Source organism: Cyprinus carpio, chromosome A12, assembly GCF_018340385.1.
Source record: "Cyprinus carpio isolate SPL01 chromosome A12, ASM1834038v1, whole genome shotgun sequence".
NCBI lineage: Eukaryota > Metazoa > Chordata > Actinopteri > Cypriniformes > Cyprinidae > Cyprinus > Cyprinus carpio.
Genome location: NC_056583.1, coordinates 17,327,763 through 17,348,693, shown reverse-complemented (window position 1 = coordinate 17,348,693; position 20,931 = coordinate 17,327,763). Strand labels below are relative to the sequence as shown.

Sequence of the window (20,931 nt, the reverse complement as noted above, 5' to 3'; positions counted from 1 at the left end):
CAGAATGTTATGAAGAGTGATCATATGAATTGCATAGTCCTTCTTTGCCATGAAAATTAACTTAATCCCCAAAAAAACCTTTCCACTGCATTTCATTGCTGTCATTAAAGGACCTGCTGAGATCATTTCAGTAATCATCTTGTTAACTCAGGTGAGAATGTTGACGAGCACAAGGCTGGAGATCATTATGTCAGGCTGATTGGGTTAGAATGGCAGACTTGACATGTTAAAAGGAGGGTGATGCTTGAAATCTTTGTTCTTCCATTGTTAACCATGGTGACCTGCAAAGAAACGCGTGCAGCCATCATTGCGTTGTATGAAAATGGCTCACAGGCAAGAATATTGTGGTTACTAAGATTGCACCTAAATCAACAATTTATAGGTCATCAAGAACTTCAGGAAAGAGGTTCAATTCTTGTAAAGAAGGCTTCAGGGCGTCCAAGAAAGTCCCGCAAGCACCAGGATCGTCTCCTAAAGAGGATTTCAGCTGCGGGATCGGAGTGCCACCAGTGCAGCGCTTGCTCAGGAATGGCAGCAGGCAGGTGTGAGCGCATCTGCACGCACAGTGAGGCGTAGACTTTTGGAAGATGGCCTGGTCTGAAAGAAGGGCAGCAAAGAAGCCACTTCTCTCCAAAAAAAAACATCAGGGACAGATTGATCTTCTGCAGAAAGTATAGTGAATGGGACTGCTGAGGACTGGGGCAAAGTCCTATTCTCCAATGAAGCCCCTTCCGATTGTTTGGGGCAATGGAAAAAGGCTTGTCCGGAGAAGAAAAGGTGAGCGCTACCATCAGTCCTGTGTCATGCCAACAGTAAAGCATCCTGACACCATTCATGTTGTGGGGTTGCTTCTCATCAAGGGAGTGGGCTCACTCACAATTCTGCCCAAAAACACAGCCATGAATAAAGAATGGTACCAAAACACTCTCCAACAGCAACTTCTTCCAACAATCCAACAACAGTTTGGTAAAGAAAACAATGCATTTTCCAGCACGATGGAGCACCGTGCCATAAGGGCAAAAGTGATAACTAAGTGGCTCGGGTACCAGAATGTTGAAATTTTGGGTCCATGGCCTGGAAACTCCCCAGATCTTAATCCCATTGGGACTTGTGGTCAATCCTCAAGAGGCGGGATGGACAACAACAAAAACCCACTAATTCTGACAAACTCCAAGAAGTTATTATGAAAGAATGGTGCTATCAGTCAGGATTTGGCCCAGAAGTTGATTGAGAGCACGCCCAGTCGAATTGCAGAGGTCCTGAAAAAGAAGGGCCAACACTGCAAATACTGACTCTTTGCATAAAATGTCATGTACTTGTCGATAAAAGCCTTTGAAAACGTATGAAGTGCTTGTAATTATATTTCAATACATCACAGAAACAACTGAAACAAAGATCTAAAAGCAGTTTAGCAGCAAACTTTTTGAAAACTAATATTTATGTAATTCTCAAAACTTTTGGCCACGACTGTACATGCAAATCAACTCTACTTAATATGAATTTCAGATAAATATTTATTGAAGATTTGATAGCTTTAATTTACCAGGAAGAAATCTGAAGACTGGAGGCTGGTAACTGCCACTGGAAGAAGTGAAGTTCCCTTCACATTCACATACACGCGGTAGAAAAATCAAAAGCTCACAGTCAAATAAAGGGGCGTGGCTAATGCTGAACAGCTCGAAAACAAGGACTGCTTGAGTTCATTTGAGCACTTAAGAGAAATGATTTTTAATGAATTTTAAGCATAAAGTTATCAAACACAATTAGTGCTGCCATTGCTGAATAGTTCATGTATTAAAGAGCATTGTCGAATATTTCTTTTCTTAAAGAATTTTTTCTGATTTTGCTGATAATTATGTTAATTAATGTGATTTGTATTGTTGTTGTTACGACCTACTTTATGTTTGAATGTATTGTGTTTATTAACATTAACACTACAACCATCATTTCATTTATGTTGAACTGGATTTGGAGAGGATGATTGTATATCAAGTTATTTCGAAAAGGTAGGCAGTGAGTCAGTCAGCATTTGGAGGCTAAAATCAATATGCAAGGGAGGGAGGCTTAAAAAAGTGTTTTCAAACGATTTTGCAATATTTTTGTTATTCTGTAGCCTACAGTCTGCTTTTTTTTCTCTCAAAAAGTTAGGTATTATTAACCCTATAGCATCCTGTATAATACAATTCTAGATGTAATATATATGATCATTCTCATTATATAGGTGGTGATGGTGCATCAACTGAACAGACGGGTGTGACCTACTGTTTCCAAGGATGCTCATAAACAAAGCATAAACGCCCTGTTAACACTTTTGAAATGTGAAAAATGAAAAACTCCCACTAGTGATTTAAACCCATGGTATGCACTCAACTGTTCCCGTAATTGTTGTTGCTAATACACTTTTTTTTTTTTTTTTTTTTTTTTTTTTTTTTTTTTTTTTTGGAGCTGCATCCCCGTAATTTCTTGCAAATTGCAGTGAGAGCAAATTACTTATAGTGCATGTTTTCTTTTCAATGTACCTTCATGTGACAAACTTTACCGTTCAAAGCTGATCCATATGTATTGTTACCCATTGAAGACAAACATTGAGAAAAGACTAGTGTACATAAATGGCCAGTAAATGTGAGTGATTTTCGAAATACACCAACCTGAGCGTGAAAAGGAAAATGGATTTTTCTATCAGAGTCCTATAGAACTTGTCTTTCTTCTTTTTGTTACCTTGGCAACCAGTTGCTAAAGCAATCAGATGTGACGTTGCTTTGCAGGAAAGTAGGCCATGACTGGCTGCTCCTCCTTTAATTTGGAACAACTAAACCACATGTTGTAACATGTGTCTGACAAACTGGAAACAGACTGCAACTAGTTAAAAGGTAAGCAGACCTAAACAGAAACTGCAACTGCTCTCTAGAATAGTTCATTATAATTCATCATGTCATCTTATGAAATTTCCATAGGACAGGTTGTACCAAAACTTGCTAATGATGTCTGGGTTATTCATTCCTGAATTATGCTCTTATGCATCTTAACAATCTTGGACTGACATAATCAAATTGCTAAATCCTTACCACAATGACAATATTTTCACTTGTGAATGAAAGTCATATGGTCTGCTTCAGAATAGATCATACCTGCTAATATCAGTGTGTTACTGTCTAGTTCAGTAGAATTAAAATCAGTGAAATAATAATAATAATTATTATTTTAGAGGACATTTTGATGAGAATGATTCTGTCCAAAAATATCATATACTGCAGTGGTTTTCAATCCTGGACCTGGAGAGCCACAGCACTGCACATTTTATATGTTTCTCTTTTCTGTTTATTTCTCCTAATAAGCTGATGATCTGATGATTTCAGGTGTGTTTAATAAGAGAGGCATACAAAATGTGATGTATATATGATGTGATGTATATAATGATGATTTTAAGACAATAATATCAACACACTTTGGTTGAAATGAACATGAATTTTCAGTATTATTTATAATGCTAATTATGGAAGCATGCTTTCACCATGGGATAAAAATGTAAAAGGTTATTTGATCTCACAATTTATTGGCTATTTATAGTTTATTTTACTTTTCTATGGAATATGGGTGCAATTTTTTATAATACATTTGCAGCAAGTCCTTGGAAAGTTTTCATTTTCCCAATACATTTTGTTTTGTGGTTTTCATTCAATAAACCTAAATAAAAAAATTATAGTTAATTAAAAACGTTTTTTTTTTTTTTTTTTTTTTTTTTTCTTGAAGGGACTGTTTTTTGTATTAGATGCAAATGCTGCAAGCATATAGACATTTACATGATTTAGAATTTCATGGATTTATCTACAGTGTATATATAACAGTACTAGCTATGGAGAAAAAAAAATCAATATTTCTTGCCTAAGGTGTGAAGTGCATGTGAAGTGCACACTCAGCCTGAAATAGATAGACCCAGCTAATATTCCTTTAAAAAAGCAAAAATGTGGATGGATTTTTATCAGTTGATCTTTAAAAGAACCACAAAAGAATTCACACATTACAGGAAAAACACATATCTTCATGATCTACGTAAAGAGATCTCTGAAGCTAACTTTACGCTGTTAGGCAGAGTGAATTCACAACAAAGCAAATGTGCCGTGTCGTATCATTTTCCAAGAAATTATACACATAAGGCTTAGGGTATATTGAACTCACATTTCTAATGGAAGCGCAGAACTAATTGCACATGCAAGAGAAGACACTTTCACAGTTATGCATAATGAACGTCACTAAAAATAACGATAACAGCAGAATTAAAAATGCGTCCTCATATGGAGAACAATTAAACTGAACTGAAGAAGTGTCTCACTCTCAGAGCTGGTTCGAGGAAGTTTGTGAAAGTAAACAAATTCCTGTTCAAACAAATCTGTGAAGAAAAGTTTCAGAAAGTGGATCAAAGTGGCAGCAAACACAAGCCAAATTGAATGAACATCACAGAAGCAGTCCATCTAAGTTCCTGCTTCACCAAAGAGGCCATGGCCTTTGACTTCAAACAAGTGCAATTATTTTGGACTTTTTCTGAAAATCGGAAAACAGACTGGGCCTGTCCATTGTTTTTCTCAAGGTACAAAATAGACAGAGGTGAGTGTATAACATGAGGGGAAATTCCTAAAATGTCAGAAAAACAGTGGACAGACACAAAAACAGGGAAAACTCAAATGTGAGTTCTCAACCCATCAAAGAGTTTAGGAGTATTTGGGAAATATCTGCTAGTTATTTCAATATCAGTTCAAAATCAGTTTTTGATTGACTTTTTTTATAATGCACATATCACTTCATGTTTATATGCCGTGTTTAGGTTGTTTTTCTTTTCTTTTCTTTTTTAACCGAACAGTTTGACAGAAAGTCGGAGAAGAGTGCACAGTCTTCGGAATCAGTCTAGGCTGTGGATTCTGGAGAGTTCAGGGTTTCGTCATTTGTTCCTGGTTCTGACAGACCCAAAGATCTCATTACAGGGTGCGTCCATGATGTTGTCTGAGTTACATGACTGGAGGAAAAAGAAAGATTTATTCCATAAAAGACACCCTCAAATGTAAAACATTTGGAATTAAAAAAAGATGTACACTAACACTAACAGTCTGGGGTTAGTAAGGTTTTTTAAATGTTCTTTTAAAAAGTATTTTGCTCACTAAAGCTGGACTTATTTGTTAAAAAAATACAGAAGAAAGAGAAGAATAATATTGTGAAATATTTTTACAATTTAAAATAATTGTTTTCCATTTTAATATATTTTAAAATGCAATTTATTCCTGTGATTGCAAAGCTGAATTTTCAGCATCCATTATTCTAGTCTTCGGTGTCCACATAACTTATTTTCAGAATCTCCATACATAATTTTTCAGAAATCATTCTAATATGCTGATTTGAAAGCATTAACTGAGTGTAATAGAGAACGCTGGACTCACTGACATTTACATTTTATCATTTGTGAATTTCTTTTATTCAAGGTTATTTTTTTTTTTTTTTTACCAGTATATGTGTTCCCTGGAAATTAAACCCACGACCTTTTGCACTGCTAACGCAAAGCTCTACCACCGAGCCACAGGAGCACCCCTGGACTCATGGGTGTGGTGTTGCGTGTAACTTCAAAACTCTCAAAAGAGTGATGGATGTCTGCAATATTAAACTGGACTGTTTTGAACGATATGCAACTGAAAGAACATGCTCATGGGAAGATGAGATTGAGTAACCTCTAGAGATCAAGAGGTTACATCAATTTTGTCAGTAACAATATGATAATTCTGCTGGTTTCAAAGCACAAAAGCAATATCTGCAATTTTGTGTTATTTTGTTCAGAATATTTGGTTTTAGAAGTGCAGTTCTTTTTAAAGTATAGTATCTGTTGAATGTTTACTGTAGCTAAAACCGTTTATCTCATGCTGCACAAACAACTTATGAAGTGCCCTTTAAAATATGAGAACTGTTACTGTTACAGAAACAAAGGAACTGGTTTTTATGAATGTATTAGAAGTGTCTCATAGCTTACTTTACGTAATACTTCACTCCATCCGCAGTGTACGCCTCACCCCAGCCAAAAGGTAAACCTGGATGAAAAAAACCCCAGCAGCGATATCAGATACATTTACTCTACATGAGGACAACAAACAAGATACTGGAGAAGTCTGCAGCCAAAATAAAAAACGCCATTGCAACATTTCTCATCGATCCTTTTGATCCTGAAAGGCTGGTGACCGGGAGAATTTCCTGGCAAATGGATGAAATGGGGTCATAAATGAATATGCTAAGTGTCCCGGCATATCTGCATGATCTGAAAAGCTATTTTCATAGAAAATAAGGAATGTACAGTGAAAGTATAACAAGCATCAAATGGTGGCAAATCAGGTTTGCTTCCAATGGATTTGGATTTTGGTTTAAAAACTCCATCCGCACACACACGTACACAATTCCCCACATGCACTTTTTTTTCTTTGATGCACAGCTTTGGAGAGAGGACAGATGTGTGGCAGGTTGTAATTAATGAACGTCAGCCAACAGAATGTAAACAGACACTACTGAAGGCTCAATATAGCACAGGCTAGAATCTCATTACTACGTGCCACCATACTGGTAACAAAACCCTGACAGAATTTGATCTTAACACTCCCTCTGTACGTGCAGGAAGTACAATTGACAGTAAGTCTGCTGGCACACTCAGTGTCCTGACATGGCTTTATAATGGGTTTCTGTTCAGAAATATGATAGTGTGTCTACATTTGAACAAATGAGTGGAAAATGTAAGGAAGAAATTTTGGCTAACAAATAAGGTTTCAAACCATTTATCATTGGCACTGGCCATATCTTGAAAATTTATTATTTTTTAATATTTAAACATTTCATATACAGTAGATTAGATTAGATAAACATTATTGTCCCGAGGGAAATTTGTATTGGACACATACAATACGATATCTGCTGTTTAAATACAAGTGACATACATATAATACATACAACAAACCATCACAACCCTACCTGCAATATACAGTTAATACATAAACTACAATAAATTATTAGAATAATTAGAATTATTAACCTCTAGGAACCTAATACAGACATTTTCCACCTGAACACTCCATGTCAGTTTATAATCAATGTGAATGAACATATATCTGTAAGAGTCCACCTGGGCTGTATTCTGATCTTTAATGACCACCGGTGAGTGGTCTCCAATGGATTTGGGGTCAAACATAATCTCCACTGTTTTCTTTGTGTTAATGGTAAGAAAATGTTTATCACACCACTGAACAAAATTCTGAACCTCATGTTTGTAAGTAACAACATCTGATGTATCAGATTTAAATTGATTTAAGGAAATAAAGAAAAAGAAAGAACAGTGATTTTGTTTTTAAATAATCAGTTGGAACTATTTGCAAACAATATTTTTATTTGTATGCCTAATATGTCGAAAATTAAAACAGTTACGTTTCATCTTGTCACATTCAGTTATTAAAAATCATGTAAATGATTCTGCCTAAATACTGGATTCAAAATGGTGAAATTTGACAAAAAATGTTGTGTACTTTGCATCAGTTGATATTTCTGTTGGTAGTTTCTATTGTAAAACAGTTAGTCCTGGTAATAGCCCTAGGTTGACCACAAAAATGGAAATTACTAGGCATTCGTATGAAATGTGCCTAAACCTTGGTGTATCATACCTAATTGTTGGCTGTTTTCTTTAAAGAAGTCTTAAGAAAAAAGTGATTTCAATGCTCATTTCATAATAATTTCCATAATAATTTCTAAAGCTTGCATTCATCTCTATTTTTAGTGGCCATCAACTCAAGTCTTTAAATTCTACAGCTTAGTGATTTTTTTGCGGGGGATTCAGTTTTTTGTATTCAGCATTCTGACGTATCCACAGTGATCACAAACTATTACTGCCTAAGCCTTGGGACACAGTAACACTCAGAGTAGCTCATCACATGCCTCTTTAATTCAGTCAGATCTTTGTTATCTAAAGGCCTTGCTCTAGTAACCAAGAATGAATAATTTCATTAGATCAACCCTATGATATGGGAAAAGACAATTTCAGTGGCCTCAAATTACGCCTCAGTAAATCAGATATAATTGGGATAAGCTGCAGACACTCTCTCAAAATTGATTTGCTGTTCTCTCTTAAAGGGACTGTATGAAAGTTCGGTCATCATTTACTCATCCTCATGTCATTCCAAACTTGTATTTCTGTAGAACACAAAAGAAGATTACACTATTCAAAGGCTTTTGTTGGTGTTCTGCAGAAGAAATTAGTACAACTTGAATTTGATTAAATGACAGAGTTTTCATACCTTTTAAATGAATAAATAAGGCCAATCATTTTATCATAAATGCTTATTCCAAAGCATGTCTCCCCCTCTGTCTTACTGATGAGACAGAGCGGTACACAGCCTGTCACATGGCTGGGAGAACATCCATCACGTGGAAAGCACTGCCTGTCTCTAAGCTGGGTTAGAGCTGCTCTCTCTGGTTTCAATCGGTGTGATAAGGGTGGCCCTCCATGTGCAACTCAAAGCCTGCCTCATCCTCCCCCGCAGGGAAGCATTCAGCCAAAACGTGAGCATCACTCACTGAGAGGTCACATGCTGCCAGGTGAGTGGGACACGTTTCCCTATTCTTTTAGGCTGAAACCATTGTCGACCATGAGACCATGTTTTCAAGAAAAGAGGAGGTCAGAGATGCTCTATTATCTGGGTTCCAGCGTGTCCCTGAACTGTCTGTTTCCTTATTATACATATAAGAAAAATCATGCCCGTCTATAACCAAGAATATGATCCACATGCTTTCTAGAGCTACAAAGAACAGGATACTTCAGCTAATATTACTATCTGACTATATTATTATTCATTCAATCTACATATCAGGTCGTTTTTTTAATACTTGACATTGATTAAGTGACTCAGTTTGTGTTTTATGAGGGTGTATTGGACATCCTGTGTTAAATAGGAAAAGTACTGAAAAAGAAAAGGCGTTGGTGTTATTTTTTGTTTCCAGAGCTGCGCTTTGGACGGATTGCTATCAGTAATGTTTTGACAAAGCGGATAAATTTAACTAGGCCAACAAGATAGTATTCTTTTGTTTAGCAAACACTCTCAGTCAAAACAAGATGACATGAACAATCATTGTAGATTTTTTTTTTTTACATTTAATACTATTTTAAAAGACTATTTTTACATGTTTTTCCACTGAGCACCCATTTCTAAAGGTATATGTCTTTGTATAGCATGTGACAATCGCGACAAAGACAGTTGCTTTCTAGGAGCTTTGTTTCCAGGCAACGATAGCAGCAGTGAGGTGAATCAGATCTAAAAGGCTCGTATTACCATCAAATACACCTTGTATTGTGTTTCCTTATGAGACTGACCTAATTTTATTCACTATACACATCTAATTAGATTAGATTTCACAATTAAGGTGGTTTGCCTCATTCTCAGTAATAATATATAAGATGTAAAACGCTTACATCACAAGTAATTGAAAAAACAGGATATGAAACATTCAATGAGCAAGCACATTATTAAGTCGACTTAAATGTAGATCACTAGGCTGTCTGGTGAAAAAGATAAAGATATTCCATTACAAATGCTATCTGAATAGGTTCTATAAATTTGAACAGCAAGCAGTATCTTGGTCATAACGATGCTATAATGTTTAAATACGCCTAGTTTAAGAGGCTCGTGATGAGATGGGATCATGGAAAGATTGCCAATGTTTTGACATCTACAGGTGATTAGATGCTTTTGTATAAGTTCAAATGTTGCTGGAAGGTAAGCTACAGTACATATTTTCCTAAGATTTACAAAGCTGAATGGGGTCAGGAGTTCAAGCAATGGCTAAATGAGCAGACTGAATGTGGTTCTTAGGGTAAACCAAAGTAATATATGTTATATTTTATAGATATATATAAAATATGTACAAAATATTACACATATTATAATATTCATCCCCTTGAATGATAACATCTCATCCAGTACAGTTCAGCTGAAATTGCTAGTGATGTAAGATACATTTTTGTATGACACAGTGGGTCAACATGACAAACTGATACAAAGGACAGTTGCAACTAAGTAGATGTTTGATTTTCATGGCAAAGCAGAAAACATGCATGTATACTTACAGTCGAGCTCTAGAATGCCTCTGACAGTATTAGTTAGTTCTTTAGCTTCCACGGCAAGAGTAGATGCTGTCCAAGGTGGTTTCGTCCCACCTTGAGATGGCACGGTTTGAGACAGAATAGTCAACTTTGGATTGCTGGGAGAACTGAAAAACAAAACACACAATCCTTTATTTAAAACACTTTTAACTAACTAGCATAACTTTAACCTAACTAAACTTTTTATTTAATAAAGATATTTTATTTAATATTATTTTAAATTGTTTTCTCAAAAAATAAAAAATAAAATAATAATAATAACAACCCACTGAACACTGAAAACTGTGTCAGTCTTGTACGATTTGTTATAAAAGCTGTAGAAAAGTGCACTCCCTTTGACCTGAAATGAACAAAGCATGCTGGGCAGACTGGCGTGAAAGAAGAGCCCAGCGTGACTCCTAATAAAGGGTGAATTTTTTGGGGAAGGGGATTCAGACCCACTGACATGGATGAACCAGTGTTATGAAAGCATATTATGAAACTACCACACTTTCGGGTCATTAGCAGAAAACTTAAATGAATTGGTCCAGACTGATTGAATCATTGCATGCGTTTGAAACACATTTAAGATTTGCTACAGTCTGGTTTTAAAAAGAAATTACTTGAAAACTGCAACTGAATGAGAATGTTATAAGAAACAGAAGGTTATGAATTATATTATTAATGTGCAATTTATTTATGTACAATGCCATTACAGAGTATAATATGGTATATTTTGTTTAAAATATTATAATGTATCAGCAATCCTGATATTTAATGACACAATTATTTTATTTGAATTTACACCTCTACTCAAAAGTTTGGGGTCATAAAGATTAAAAAAAAAAAAAAAACTTTTGAAAGACATCTCTTATGCTCACCAAGGCTGCATTTATTTGATCAAAAATAATGTAAAAACAGTAATATTGTGAAATATTATTAATGTACAAAATATCTATTTTCTAGTTTAATATAATTAAAATGTATTTTTTTTTCCTATGATGAAAAGCTGAATTTTCAGCTCCACTACTGCAGTCTTGTTACTTACGTTAATTGATTCTTCAGCATTCTAATAAGCTGACTTTAATGTCTAAAACTGTTGTTTTGTAGAAACTGTGATCTTTTTCTTAAATAAAGAGAAAGTTCAAAATTACAATGTTTATTTAAAATATTTTTATTTTTTTTTATTTTTTTTTGCAATAACATAAAGATCTTTACTGTCACTTGTATTCAGTTTCATGTTTCCTTGCTGAATAAAAGTATTAATTTAAACAAAGGTTATAAGAATACTGCAAATACACTCATATTTAGCATGTAAAGAACTATCCTTCAATGACTGGATGAATTCAAGGTACAGTAGAGTAGAGGGACTTTTAAGCTCAGTTGCTGGTCATCATGCACCCTCTCTCAAAAAGAAAAGTCGTATTTTGCTGCAAATTGCTAACAGCCTTCATTTCGATTTAAGAGGACATTTTCTAGCCTTAATAGACAAAGACACAGTGGCCTCTTCAGTCGGTGGAGATGATCATTAGGGGAAAAATGGCTCTCCAGACGTGCTCTGCTAGCTGAGCAAGGGGCGACAGGCTGCAGGAGGCCATGTTGATTGGGCCTAATCAACATCACTGCCACAGCAAGCTGTTGTATTGGCCTCTAGTCATTAGCTATCCCTGTCTTTTGCCCACAAAGTCTCTCTTATAATAGAAATAAAGCCGGAAGACTCAATCTTCTGAGTCTAAATTTACAATTTAAACACCCTGAATATAAAGCCTCCTAGAATATCAAAGGCAAACTTTATTTACTATATAAAGGTCCCTAAAGGAAAAGAGTCTTTGATATTAATTAAGTTGGCTTGAGAAAGCCAACTTACTGATCTACTATTTAAACTTATTAAGTTGGCTTGAGAAAGCCAACTTACTGATCTACTATTTAAACTTATTATTAAGTTGGCTTGAGAGAGCCAACTTACTGAAATTGTACTTAAACTTATAGTGATTATTATTATTATTCTTCTGAGACTAAATTTCTGACTGCTACTCCTCCTAGAGCTTTAACTCTACAGACTCCAAACTCAGCCCAGATCTTCAGACTGATCTGACTCGAGTTGCTATATATCTTTTTAAACTGATTGGACTTACGGTTTTCATAAAAATGAAGATTAAAAATCATAAAAACTCCCATAGACTTGCATTGAAAAGCCTCTGCTCACCTGAACATTCCGTAAACTCCAACTGTCAAAAATTCAAATCTAAACACACTGAAGCTCATTGGACTCAATCAGACTGTTTCTATCTATCTATCTATCTATCTATCTATCTATTTTTCTATCTATCTATCTATCTATCTATCTATCATCTGACTATATCTATCTATCATCTGACTATATCTATCTATCTATCTATCTATCTATCTATCTATCTATCTATCTATATCTATCTATCTATCTATCTATCTATCTATCTATCTATCTATCTAGCATCCTAGCAATGCTAATAAATGTTAGAAACATGCTAGTCACATGCTAATCATGCTAGAAACATGCTAGCGACATGCTAGTAACTTGCTAATCATGCTAGTGACCATGCTAGTCACTTGCTAATCATGCTAGGAACATGCTAGCGACATGCTAGTCAATCGCTAATCATGCTAAAAACATGCTAGTCACTTGGTAATCATGCTAAAAACATGCTAGCGACATGCTAGTCACTTGCTAATCATGCTAGAAACATGCTAGCGACATGCTAGTCACTCGCTAATCATGCTAAAAACATGCTAGTGACATGCTAATCACTTGCTAATCATGCTAGAAACATGCTAGCGACATGCTAGTCACTTGCTAATCATGCTAGAAACATGCTAGCGACATGCTAGTCAATCGCTAATCATGCTAAAAACATGCTAGTCACTTTCTAATCATGCTAAAAACATGCTAGCGACATGCTAGTCACTTGCTAATCATGCTAGAAACATGCTAGCGACATGCTAGTCACTTGCTAATCATGCTAGAAACATGCTCAGCGCTAACATAGCTAGCGACATGCTAGTAACTTGCTAACCATGCTAGTGACATGCTAGTCACTTGCTAATCATGCTAGAAACATGCTAGCGACATGCTAGTCAATCGCTAATCATGCTAAAAATAAGCTAGTGACATGCTAGTCACTCGGTAATCATGCTAAAAACATGCTAGCTACATGCTAGTCCCTCGCTAATCATGCTAAAAACATGCTAGCGACATGCTAGTCATTCGCTAATCATGCTAGAAAACATGCTAGCGACATGCTAGTAACTTGCTAATCATGCTGGTGACATGCTAGTCACTTGCTAATCATGCTAGAAACATGCTAGCGACATGCTAGTCACTCGCTAATCATGCTAAAAAAATGCTAGTCACTCACTAATCATGCTAAAAACATGCTAGCGACATGCTAGTCATTTGCTAATCATGCTAGAAACCATGCTAGCGACATGCTAGTCACTCGCTAATCATGCTAGAAACATGCTAGCGACATGCTAGTAACTTGCTAATCATGCTAGTGACATGCTAGTAACTTGCTAATCATGTTAGCAAACATGCTAGTCACTTGCTAATCATGCTAGAAACATGTTTAGTGACATGCTAGTAACGTGCTGATCATGCTGGTGACATGCTAGTCATTTGCTAAATATGCTAGAAAACATGCTAGCGACATGCTAGTCACTCGCTAATCATGCTAAAAACATGCTAGTGACATGCTAATCACTTGCTAATCATGCTAAAAACATGCTAGCGACATGCTAGTCACTTGCTATTCATGCTAGAAACATGCTAGCGAAATGCTAGTCACTCGCTAATCATGCTAAAAACATGCTAGCGACATGCTAGTCACTCGCTAATCATGCTAGCGACATGCTAGTAACTTGCTTATTATGCTAGAGACATGCTAGTCACTTGTTAATCATGCTAGAAACATTCTAGTGACATGCTAGTCATTTGCTAATCATGCTAGAAACTTGCTAATCATGCTAGCAAAATGCTAGTAACTGGCTTATCGTGCTAGAAACATGCTAGTGCTAGTAACTTTGCTAATCATGCTAATGACATCCTAGTAACTAGCTTATCATGCTAGCAATATGCTAATCACTTGTTTTTTATTAAACTTCTTAAACTTTTCAAACTTTCTAAACTTTTCAAACTTTCTAAACTTTTTCAAACTTTTTAAACTTTTCAAACTTTCTAAACTTTTCAAACTTTCTGTTCAGTCTTTCTCAAGCCAACTTAAAGTTTGTCTTGACGAACTTTTTTATCTAGTTATTCTTCTTTTTCTGAGACTAAAATTTCTGACTCTATCTCCTCCTAGAGCTTTAACTCTACAGACTCCAAACTCAGCCCAGATCTTCTGACTGATCTGACTCGAGTTGCTATATCTTTTCTAACTGATCAGACTTATGGTTTTCATAAAAATGAAGATTAAAAATCATAAAAATCCCATAGACTTTCATTGACGGAATGTTCAGATGAGCCAAGCTCCAACTGTCAAAATTCAAATCTAAACAAACTGAAGCCCATTAGACTCAATCAAGCTTCGCTTCTATGTACTATTTCTAATCCATTTAAACTCATTCAAACCCATGTATCTAATATTTCTAATATTTCTAATCTATCTATCTATCTATCTATCTATCTATCTATCTATCTATCTATCTATCTATCTATCATCTGACTATTTCTATTTATCTATCTTAATCATGCTAGCGACATGCTAGTCACTTGCTAATCATGCTTACAACATGCTAGAATCATGCTAACGACATGCTAGTCACTTGCTAATCATGCTAGCGACATGCTAGTAACTTGCTAATCATGGTAACAACATGCTAGTCACATGTTAATCATGCTAAAAACATGCTAGTGATATGCTAGTCACTTGCTAATCATGCTAGAAACATGCTAGTCACGTTTTTAACTTGCTAATCATGGTAACAACACATGCTAGCGACATGCTAGTCACTTGCTAATCATGCTAGAAACATGCTAGCGACATGCTAGTCAATCGCTAATCATGGTAGCGACATGCTAGTCAATCGCTAATCATGGTAAAAACATGCTAGTCACTTTGCTAATCATGCTAAAAAACATGCTAGTGACATGCTAGTCACTTGCTAATCATGCTAGAAAACATGCTAGCGACATGCTAGTCACTCGCTAATCATGATAAAAACATGCTAGTGACATGCTAGTCACTTGCTAATCATGCTAGAAACATGCTAGCGACATGCTAGTCACTTGCTAATCATGCTAGAAACATGCTAGCGACATGCTAGTCACTTGCTAATCATGCTAGAAACATGCTAGCGACATGCTAGTAACTTGCTAATCATGCTAGTGACATGCTAGTCACTTGCTAATCATGCTAGAAACATGCTAGTCACATGCTAATCATGCTATGCTAAAACATGCTAGCGACATGCTAGTCACTTGCTAATCATGCTAGAAACATGCTAGCGACATGCTAGTAACTTGCTAATCATGCTAGCGACATGCTAGTCAATCGTTAATCATGCTAAAAACATGCTAGTCACTTGCTAATCATGCTAGAAACATGCTAGCGACATGCTAGTCAATCGCTAATCATGGTAGCGACATGCTAGTCAATCGCTAATCATGGTAAGAACATGCTAGTCACTTGCTAATCATGCTAAAAACATGCTAGTGACATGCTAGTCACTTGCTAATCATGCTAGAAACATGCTAGCGACATGCTAGTCACTTGCTAATCATGCTAGAAACATGCTAGCGACATGCTAGTCACTTGCTAATCATGCTAAAAAACATGCTAGTGACATGCTAGTCACTTGCTAATCATGCTAGAAACTTGCTAGCGACATGCTAGTCACTTGCTAATCATGCTAGAAACATGCTAGCGACATGCTAGCAACTTGCTAATCATGCTAGTGACATGCTAGTTACTTGCTAATCATGCTAGAAACATGCTAGCGACATGCTAGTCACTCGCTAATCATGCTAAAAACATACTAGCGACATGCTAGTCAATCGCTAATCATGCTAGAAACATGCTAGTGACATGCTAGTCACTCGTTAATCATGCTAGAAACATGCTAGTCACTTGCTAATCATGCTAAAAACATGCTATTGACATGCTAGTCAATTGCTAATCATGCTAGAAACATGCTAGCGACATGCTAGTAACTTGCTAATTATGCTAGCCAAATGCTAGTAACTAGCTTTTCATGCTAGAAACATGCTAGTAACTTTGCTAATCATGCTAATGACATGCTAGTCACTTGCTTTATTAAACTTCTTAAACTTTTTAAGTTTTTAATTTTTTTAATTCTTTCTGTTCAGGCTTTCTCAAGCCAACTTAAAGTTTGTCTTGACGAACTTTTTTATCTAGTTATTATTATTATTCTTCTGAGACTAAAATTATCAACTCTATCTCCTCCTAGAGCTTTAACTCTACAGACTCCAAACTCAGCCCAGATCTTCAAACTTATCTGAAGTTAGTTGCTATATCTTTTTAGACTGATTGGACGTACAATTTTCATAATAATGAACTTTAAAACTCATAAAAATCCCATAGACTTTCATTGACGGAATGTTCAGATGAGCCAAGCTCCAACTGTCAAAATTCAAATCTAAACAAACTGAAGCCAATTAGACTCTATCAAGCTTTGCTTCTATGTACTATTTCTAATCCATTTAAACTCATTCAAACTCATCTATCTAATATTTCTAATCTATCTATCTTTCTATCTGTCATCTAACTCTATCTATCTATCTATCTATCTATCTATCTATCTATCTATCATCTGACTATTTCTATCTATCTATCTATCTATCTATCTATCTATCTTAATCATGCTAGCGACATGCTAGTCACTTGCTAATCATGCTAGTGACATGCTAGTAACATGCTAATTATGCTAGAAACATGCTAGCGACATGCTAGTAACTTGCTAATCATGCTAGAAACATGCTAGTAACTTGATAATAATGCTAGCGACATGCTAGTAACATGCTAATCATGCTAGAAACATGCTAGCGACATGCTAGTCACTTGCTAATCATGCTAGAAACATGCTAGCGACATGCTAGTAACTTGCTAATCATGCTAGTCACTTGCTAATCATGCTAAAAACATGCTAGCGACATGCTAGTAACTTGCTAATCATGCTAAAAACATGCTAGCGACATGCAAGTCACTCGCTAATCAATGCTAAAAACATGCTAGTGACATGCTAGTAACTTGCTCATCATGCTAGTCACTTGCTAATCATGCTAGAAACATGCTAGCGACATGCTAGTAACTTGCTAATCATGCTAGTCACTTGCTAATCATGCTAAAAACATGCTAGCGACATGCTAGTCACTTGCTAATCATGCTAGAAACATGTTAGCGACATGCTAGTAACTTGCTAATCATGCTAGTCACTTGCTAATAATGCAAAAACATGCTAGCGACATGCTAGTAACTTGCTAATCATGCTAGAAACATGCTAGTGACATGCTAGTAACTTGCTAATCATGCTAAAAACATGCTAGTGACATGCTAGTCACTTGCTAATCATGCTAGAAACATGCTAGCGACATGCTAGTAACTTGCTAATCATGCTAGTCACTTGCTAATCATGCTAAAAACATGCTAGTGACATGCTAGTCACTTGCTAATCATGCTAGAAACATGCTAGCGACATGCTAGTAACTTGCTAATCATGCTAGTCACTTGCTAATCATGCTAAAAAACATGCTAGCGACATGCTAGTCACTTGCTAATCATGCTAGAAACATGTTAGCGACATGCTAGTAACTTGCTAATCATGCTAAAAACATGCTAGCGACATGCTAGTAACTCGCTAATCATGCTAAAAACATGCTAGTGACATGCTAGTAACTCGCTAATCATGCTAAAAACATGCTAGTGACATGCTAGTCACTTGCTAATCATGCTAGAAACATGCTAGCGACATGCTAGTAACTTGCTAATCATGCTAGTCACTTGCTAATCATGCTAAAAACATGCTAGCGACATGCTAGTCACTTGCTAATCATGCTAGAAACATGCTAGCGACATGGTAGTAACTTGCTAATCATGCTAGTCACTTGCTAATCATGCTAGAAACATGCTAGCGACATGCTAGTAACTTGCTAATCATGCTAGAAACATGTTAGCGACATGCTAGTAACTTGCTAATCATGCTAAAAACATGCTAGTGGCATGCTAGTCACTTGCTAATCATGCTAGAAACATGCTAGCGACATGCTAGTAACTTGCTAATCATGCTAGTCACTTGCTTATCATGCTAAAAACATGCTAGTGACATGCTAGTCACTTGCTAATCATGCTAGAAACATGTTAGCGACATGCTAGTAACTTGCTAATCATGCTAGTCACTTGCTAATCATGCTAAAAACATGCTAGCGACATGCTAGTAACTCGCTAATCATGCTAAAAACATGCTAGTGACATGCTAGTCACTTGCTAATCATGCTAGAAACATGCTAGCGACATGCTAGTAACTTGCTAATCATGCTATTCACTTGCTAATCATGCTAAAACATGCTAACGACATGCTAGTAACTTGCTAATTATGCTAGCAACATGCTAGTCACTTGCTAATCATGCTAGAAACATGCTAGTGACATGCTAGTCACTTGCTAATCATGCTAGAAACATGCTAGCGACATGTTAGTCACTCGCTAAACATGCTAAAAACATGCTAGTGACATGCTAGTCACTTGCTAATCATGTTAAAAACATGCTAGCGACTTGCTAGTCACTCGCTAATCATGCTAAAAACATCTTAGTGACATGCTAGTCACTCGCTAATCATGCTAAAAACATGCTAGTCACTTGCTAGTCACTTGCTAATCATGCTAGAAACATGCTAGCGACATGCTAGTAACTTGCTAATTATGCTAGCAACATGCTAGTAGCTAGCTTATAATGCTAGAAACATGCTAGTAACTTTGTTAATCATGCTAATGACATGTTAGTCACTTGCTTTATTAAACTTCTTAAACTTTTCAAACTTTCTAAACTTTTCAAACTTTCTGTTCAAGCTTTCTCAAGCCAACTTAAAGTTTGTCTTGACGAACTTTTTTATCTAGTTTGTTATTCATTCTTTTCTAAACACCTGTTGCTAGCGAAGTATAGTATTACTGTCTGTCATACTTCAAATTAGATGAGATTTAAGTCAAATCATTAGATCTGCCTTCACAAAAGGCTGATGAGGGTATGAGAATAATCATCTTACCTATAGCCTCTTGAACTGCTTTGGTTTTCAGACAGGAAGCCTTGGACAGCCTGTGGGGTTTTTAAAATGTAGGTGATCAGATTAGTCCATAGTCGAAAGATTTAATGCTGCATAAAGATTAACATGGTGATATTTTATTTTTAATAACATGAATACATTATTTTTATATGATTAATATTATTACTATCATTACTACTACTTTGACGGTTACATTTTTTAAAATCAATAATAATAATAATAATAATAACAATAATAAATTGTTTTACATTATTATTATTACTACTAATAATAATACCACTGCTATACTACTACTTGTATAGTTAAATATTTAAAATCTATAATAATAATTATAATTATTCACAACAGCACTTTACGAGTGACATACAGTACATAGGACATAGGTACATAAGTGCATTCACATAAGAGTAAAAATGTAATGAAAATCAAATATCCAATGCATAGTGTCCACTACATTAACCATTCATGGTGCAATGCTGTATACAAATCATATTCAGTATGACTAAAGTGGCTTCTGGAACATATCATTATATTCTTATGCAATGGACAGATGCAGTGCACAGGTTTATTTGGGAAGAAAGAAAAAAAAAAGGTCCCCGAGTTCTGTGGCAAATGTATGATTTATGCAGTCCAATGGAGTGCTAATTCATTTGTGGCATCTGGTGTAAGTGGAAAAACAGTTGTTGTCATTGACATTGATGTCATGTTCTTTTCACATTCTTTCATTTTTCATTTTTTAATAGCTGCCTAATGATTCTGTGTCAACCATATGAATGATTAGTTAAAAAAAAATTAACTTCTTTGTTTGTAAGAACTCTTGGGATGATGCGAGTAGATTTGACCACTTCATATAAGCCCGAGTTGATGGATGCCATGAGAAGAACATTCCATGCACTCTTTTTTGGCTCAGGTTTTCTACTAAATTTGGGCAAGAAGGATGGTCTTTGACATATCACCATATGAAGTGCAAATTCCTATACAGTACAATGAGTCATTCTGCATGAGCAATTTTCCTCATGCAACCTTATTTTAAGACATGAGGATGTGATGATTTAATGTGCAGTTGGTTAAATTTAATTGAAAGTGAATATACATCACCTCCACAAACTGTAGAAGTTTACCCGTAGAGACTTCAAAACCCTTCTTTGCAGTTTCACTCTTTCGTAGCTGGCATTCGAGTACAGAAATCCTTTTTTTCTGATCTTGCAGATCGTCCTGTGTGAATATTAGGAGAGTAGTAAAGTTTACTTTATGGCTTTAGTAAAGAAAAAAATACTTTTTTACTGTGTCTAACATGAATTTGCAATTAATAATGCAGTCAGAAAATCTAAATTTGGAAATGTGCCACTGAAAAATAGTAAACTGTGTTACTGTTATCAGATCAATGTTTTATACAATACATATGTTTTAGAATCATTTTTGTAGGTGGTTGTGCTGAAATGCAATTATTACACAGTGTGTGATGATTTTTTCCACAAGCAGTCATAACAATAATTAAGATCCTGTTATCCTACGTA

The 20,931-nt window shown here is 35.7% G+C and overlaps 1 protein-coding gene and 1 non-coding gene across 2 annotated transcripts in view; one reads left to right on the top strand and one right to left on the bottom strand.

The window, feature by feature from the left end:
- Positions 1-3,961: 3,961 nt before the first annotated feature.
- The window catches only part of LOC109099847 (syntaxin-binding protein 4), a 32,218-nt gene continuing 15,248 nt past the window's right edge, over positions 3,962-20,931 (bottom strand). Inside the window, exons 18-22 of the mRNA XM_042767919.1 lie at positions 20,513-20,629; positions 19,397-19,446; positions 10,130-10,272; positions 6,008-6,065; positions 3,962-5,008 (exon numbers count right to left, since the gene is read on the bottom strand). Of these exons, the coding sequence (XP_042623853.1) occupies positions 4,900-5,008; positions 6,008-6,065; positions 10,130-10,272; positions 19,397-19,446; positions 20,513-20,629 (477 nt within the window). The 3' untranslated portion in view covers positions 3,962-4,899. The remainder of the gene's footprint in view (positions 5,009-6,007; positions 6,066-10,129; positions 10,273-19,396; positions 19,447-20,512; positions 20,630-20,931) is intronic.
- Positions 8,166-20,931, top strand: part of LOC109100009 — a 30,939-nt gene continuing 18,173 nt past the window's right edge. Inside the window, exon 1 of the transcript XR_006161380.1 lies at positions 8,166-8,604. This is a non-coding gene — a transcript (uncharacterized LOC109100009). The remainder of the gene's footprint in view (positions 8,605-20,931) is intronic.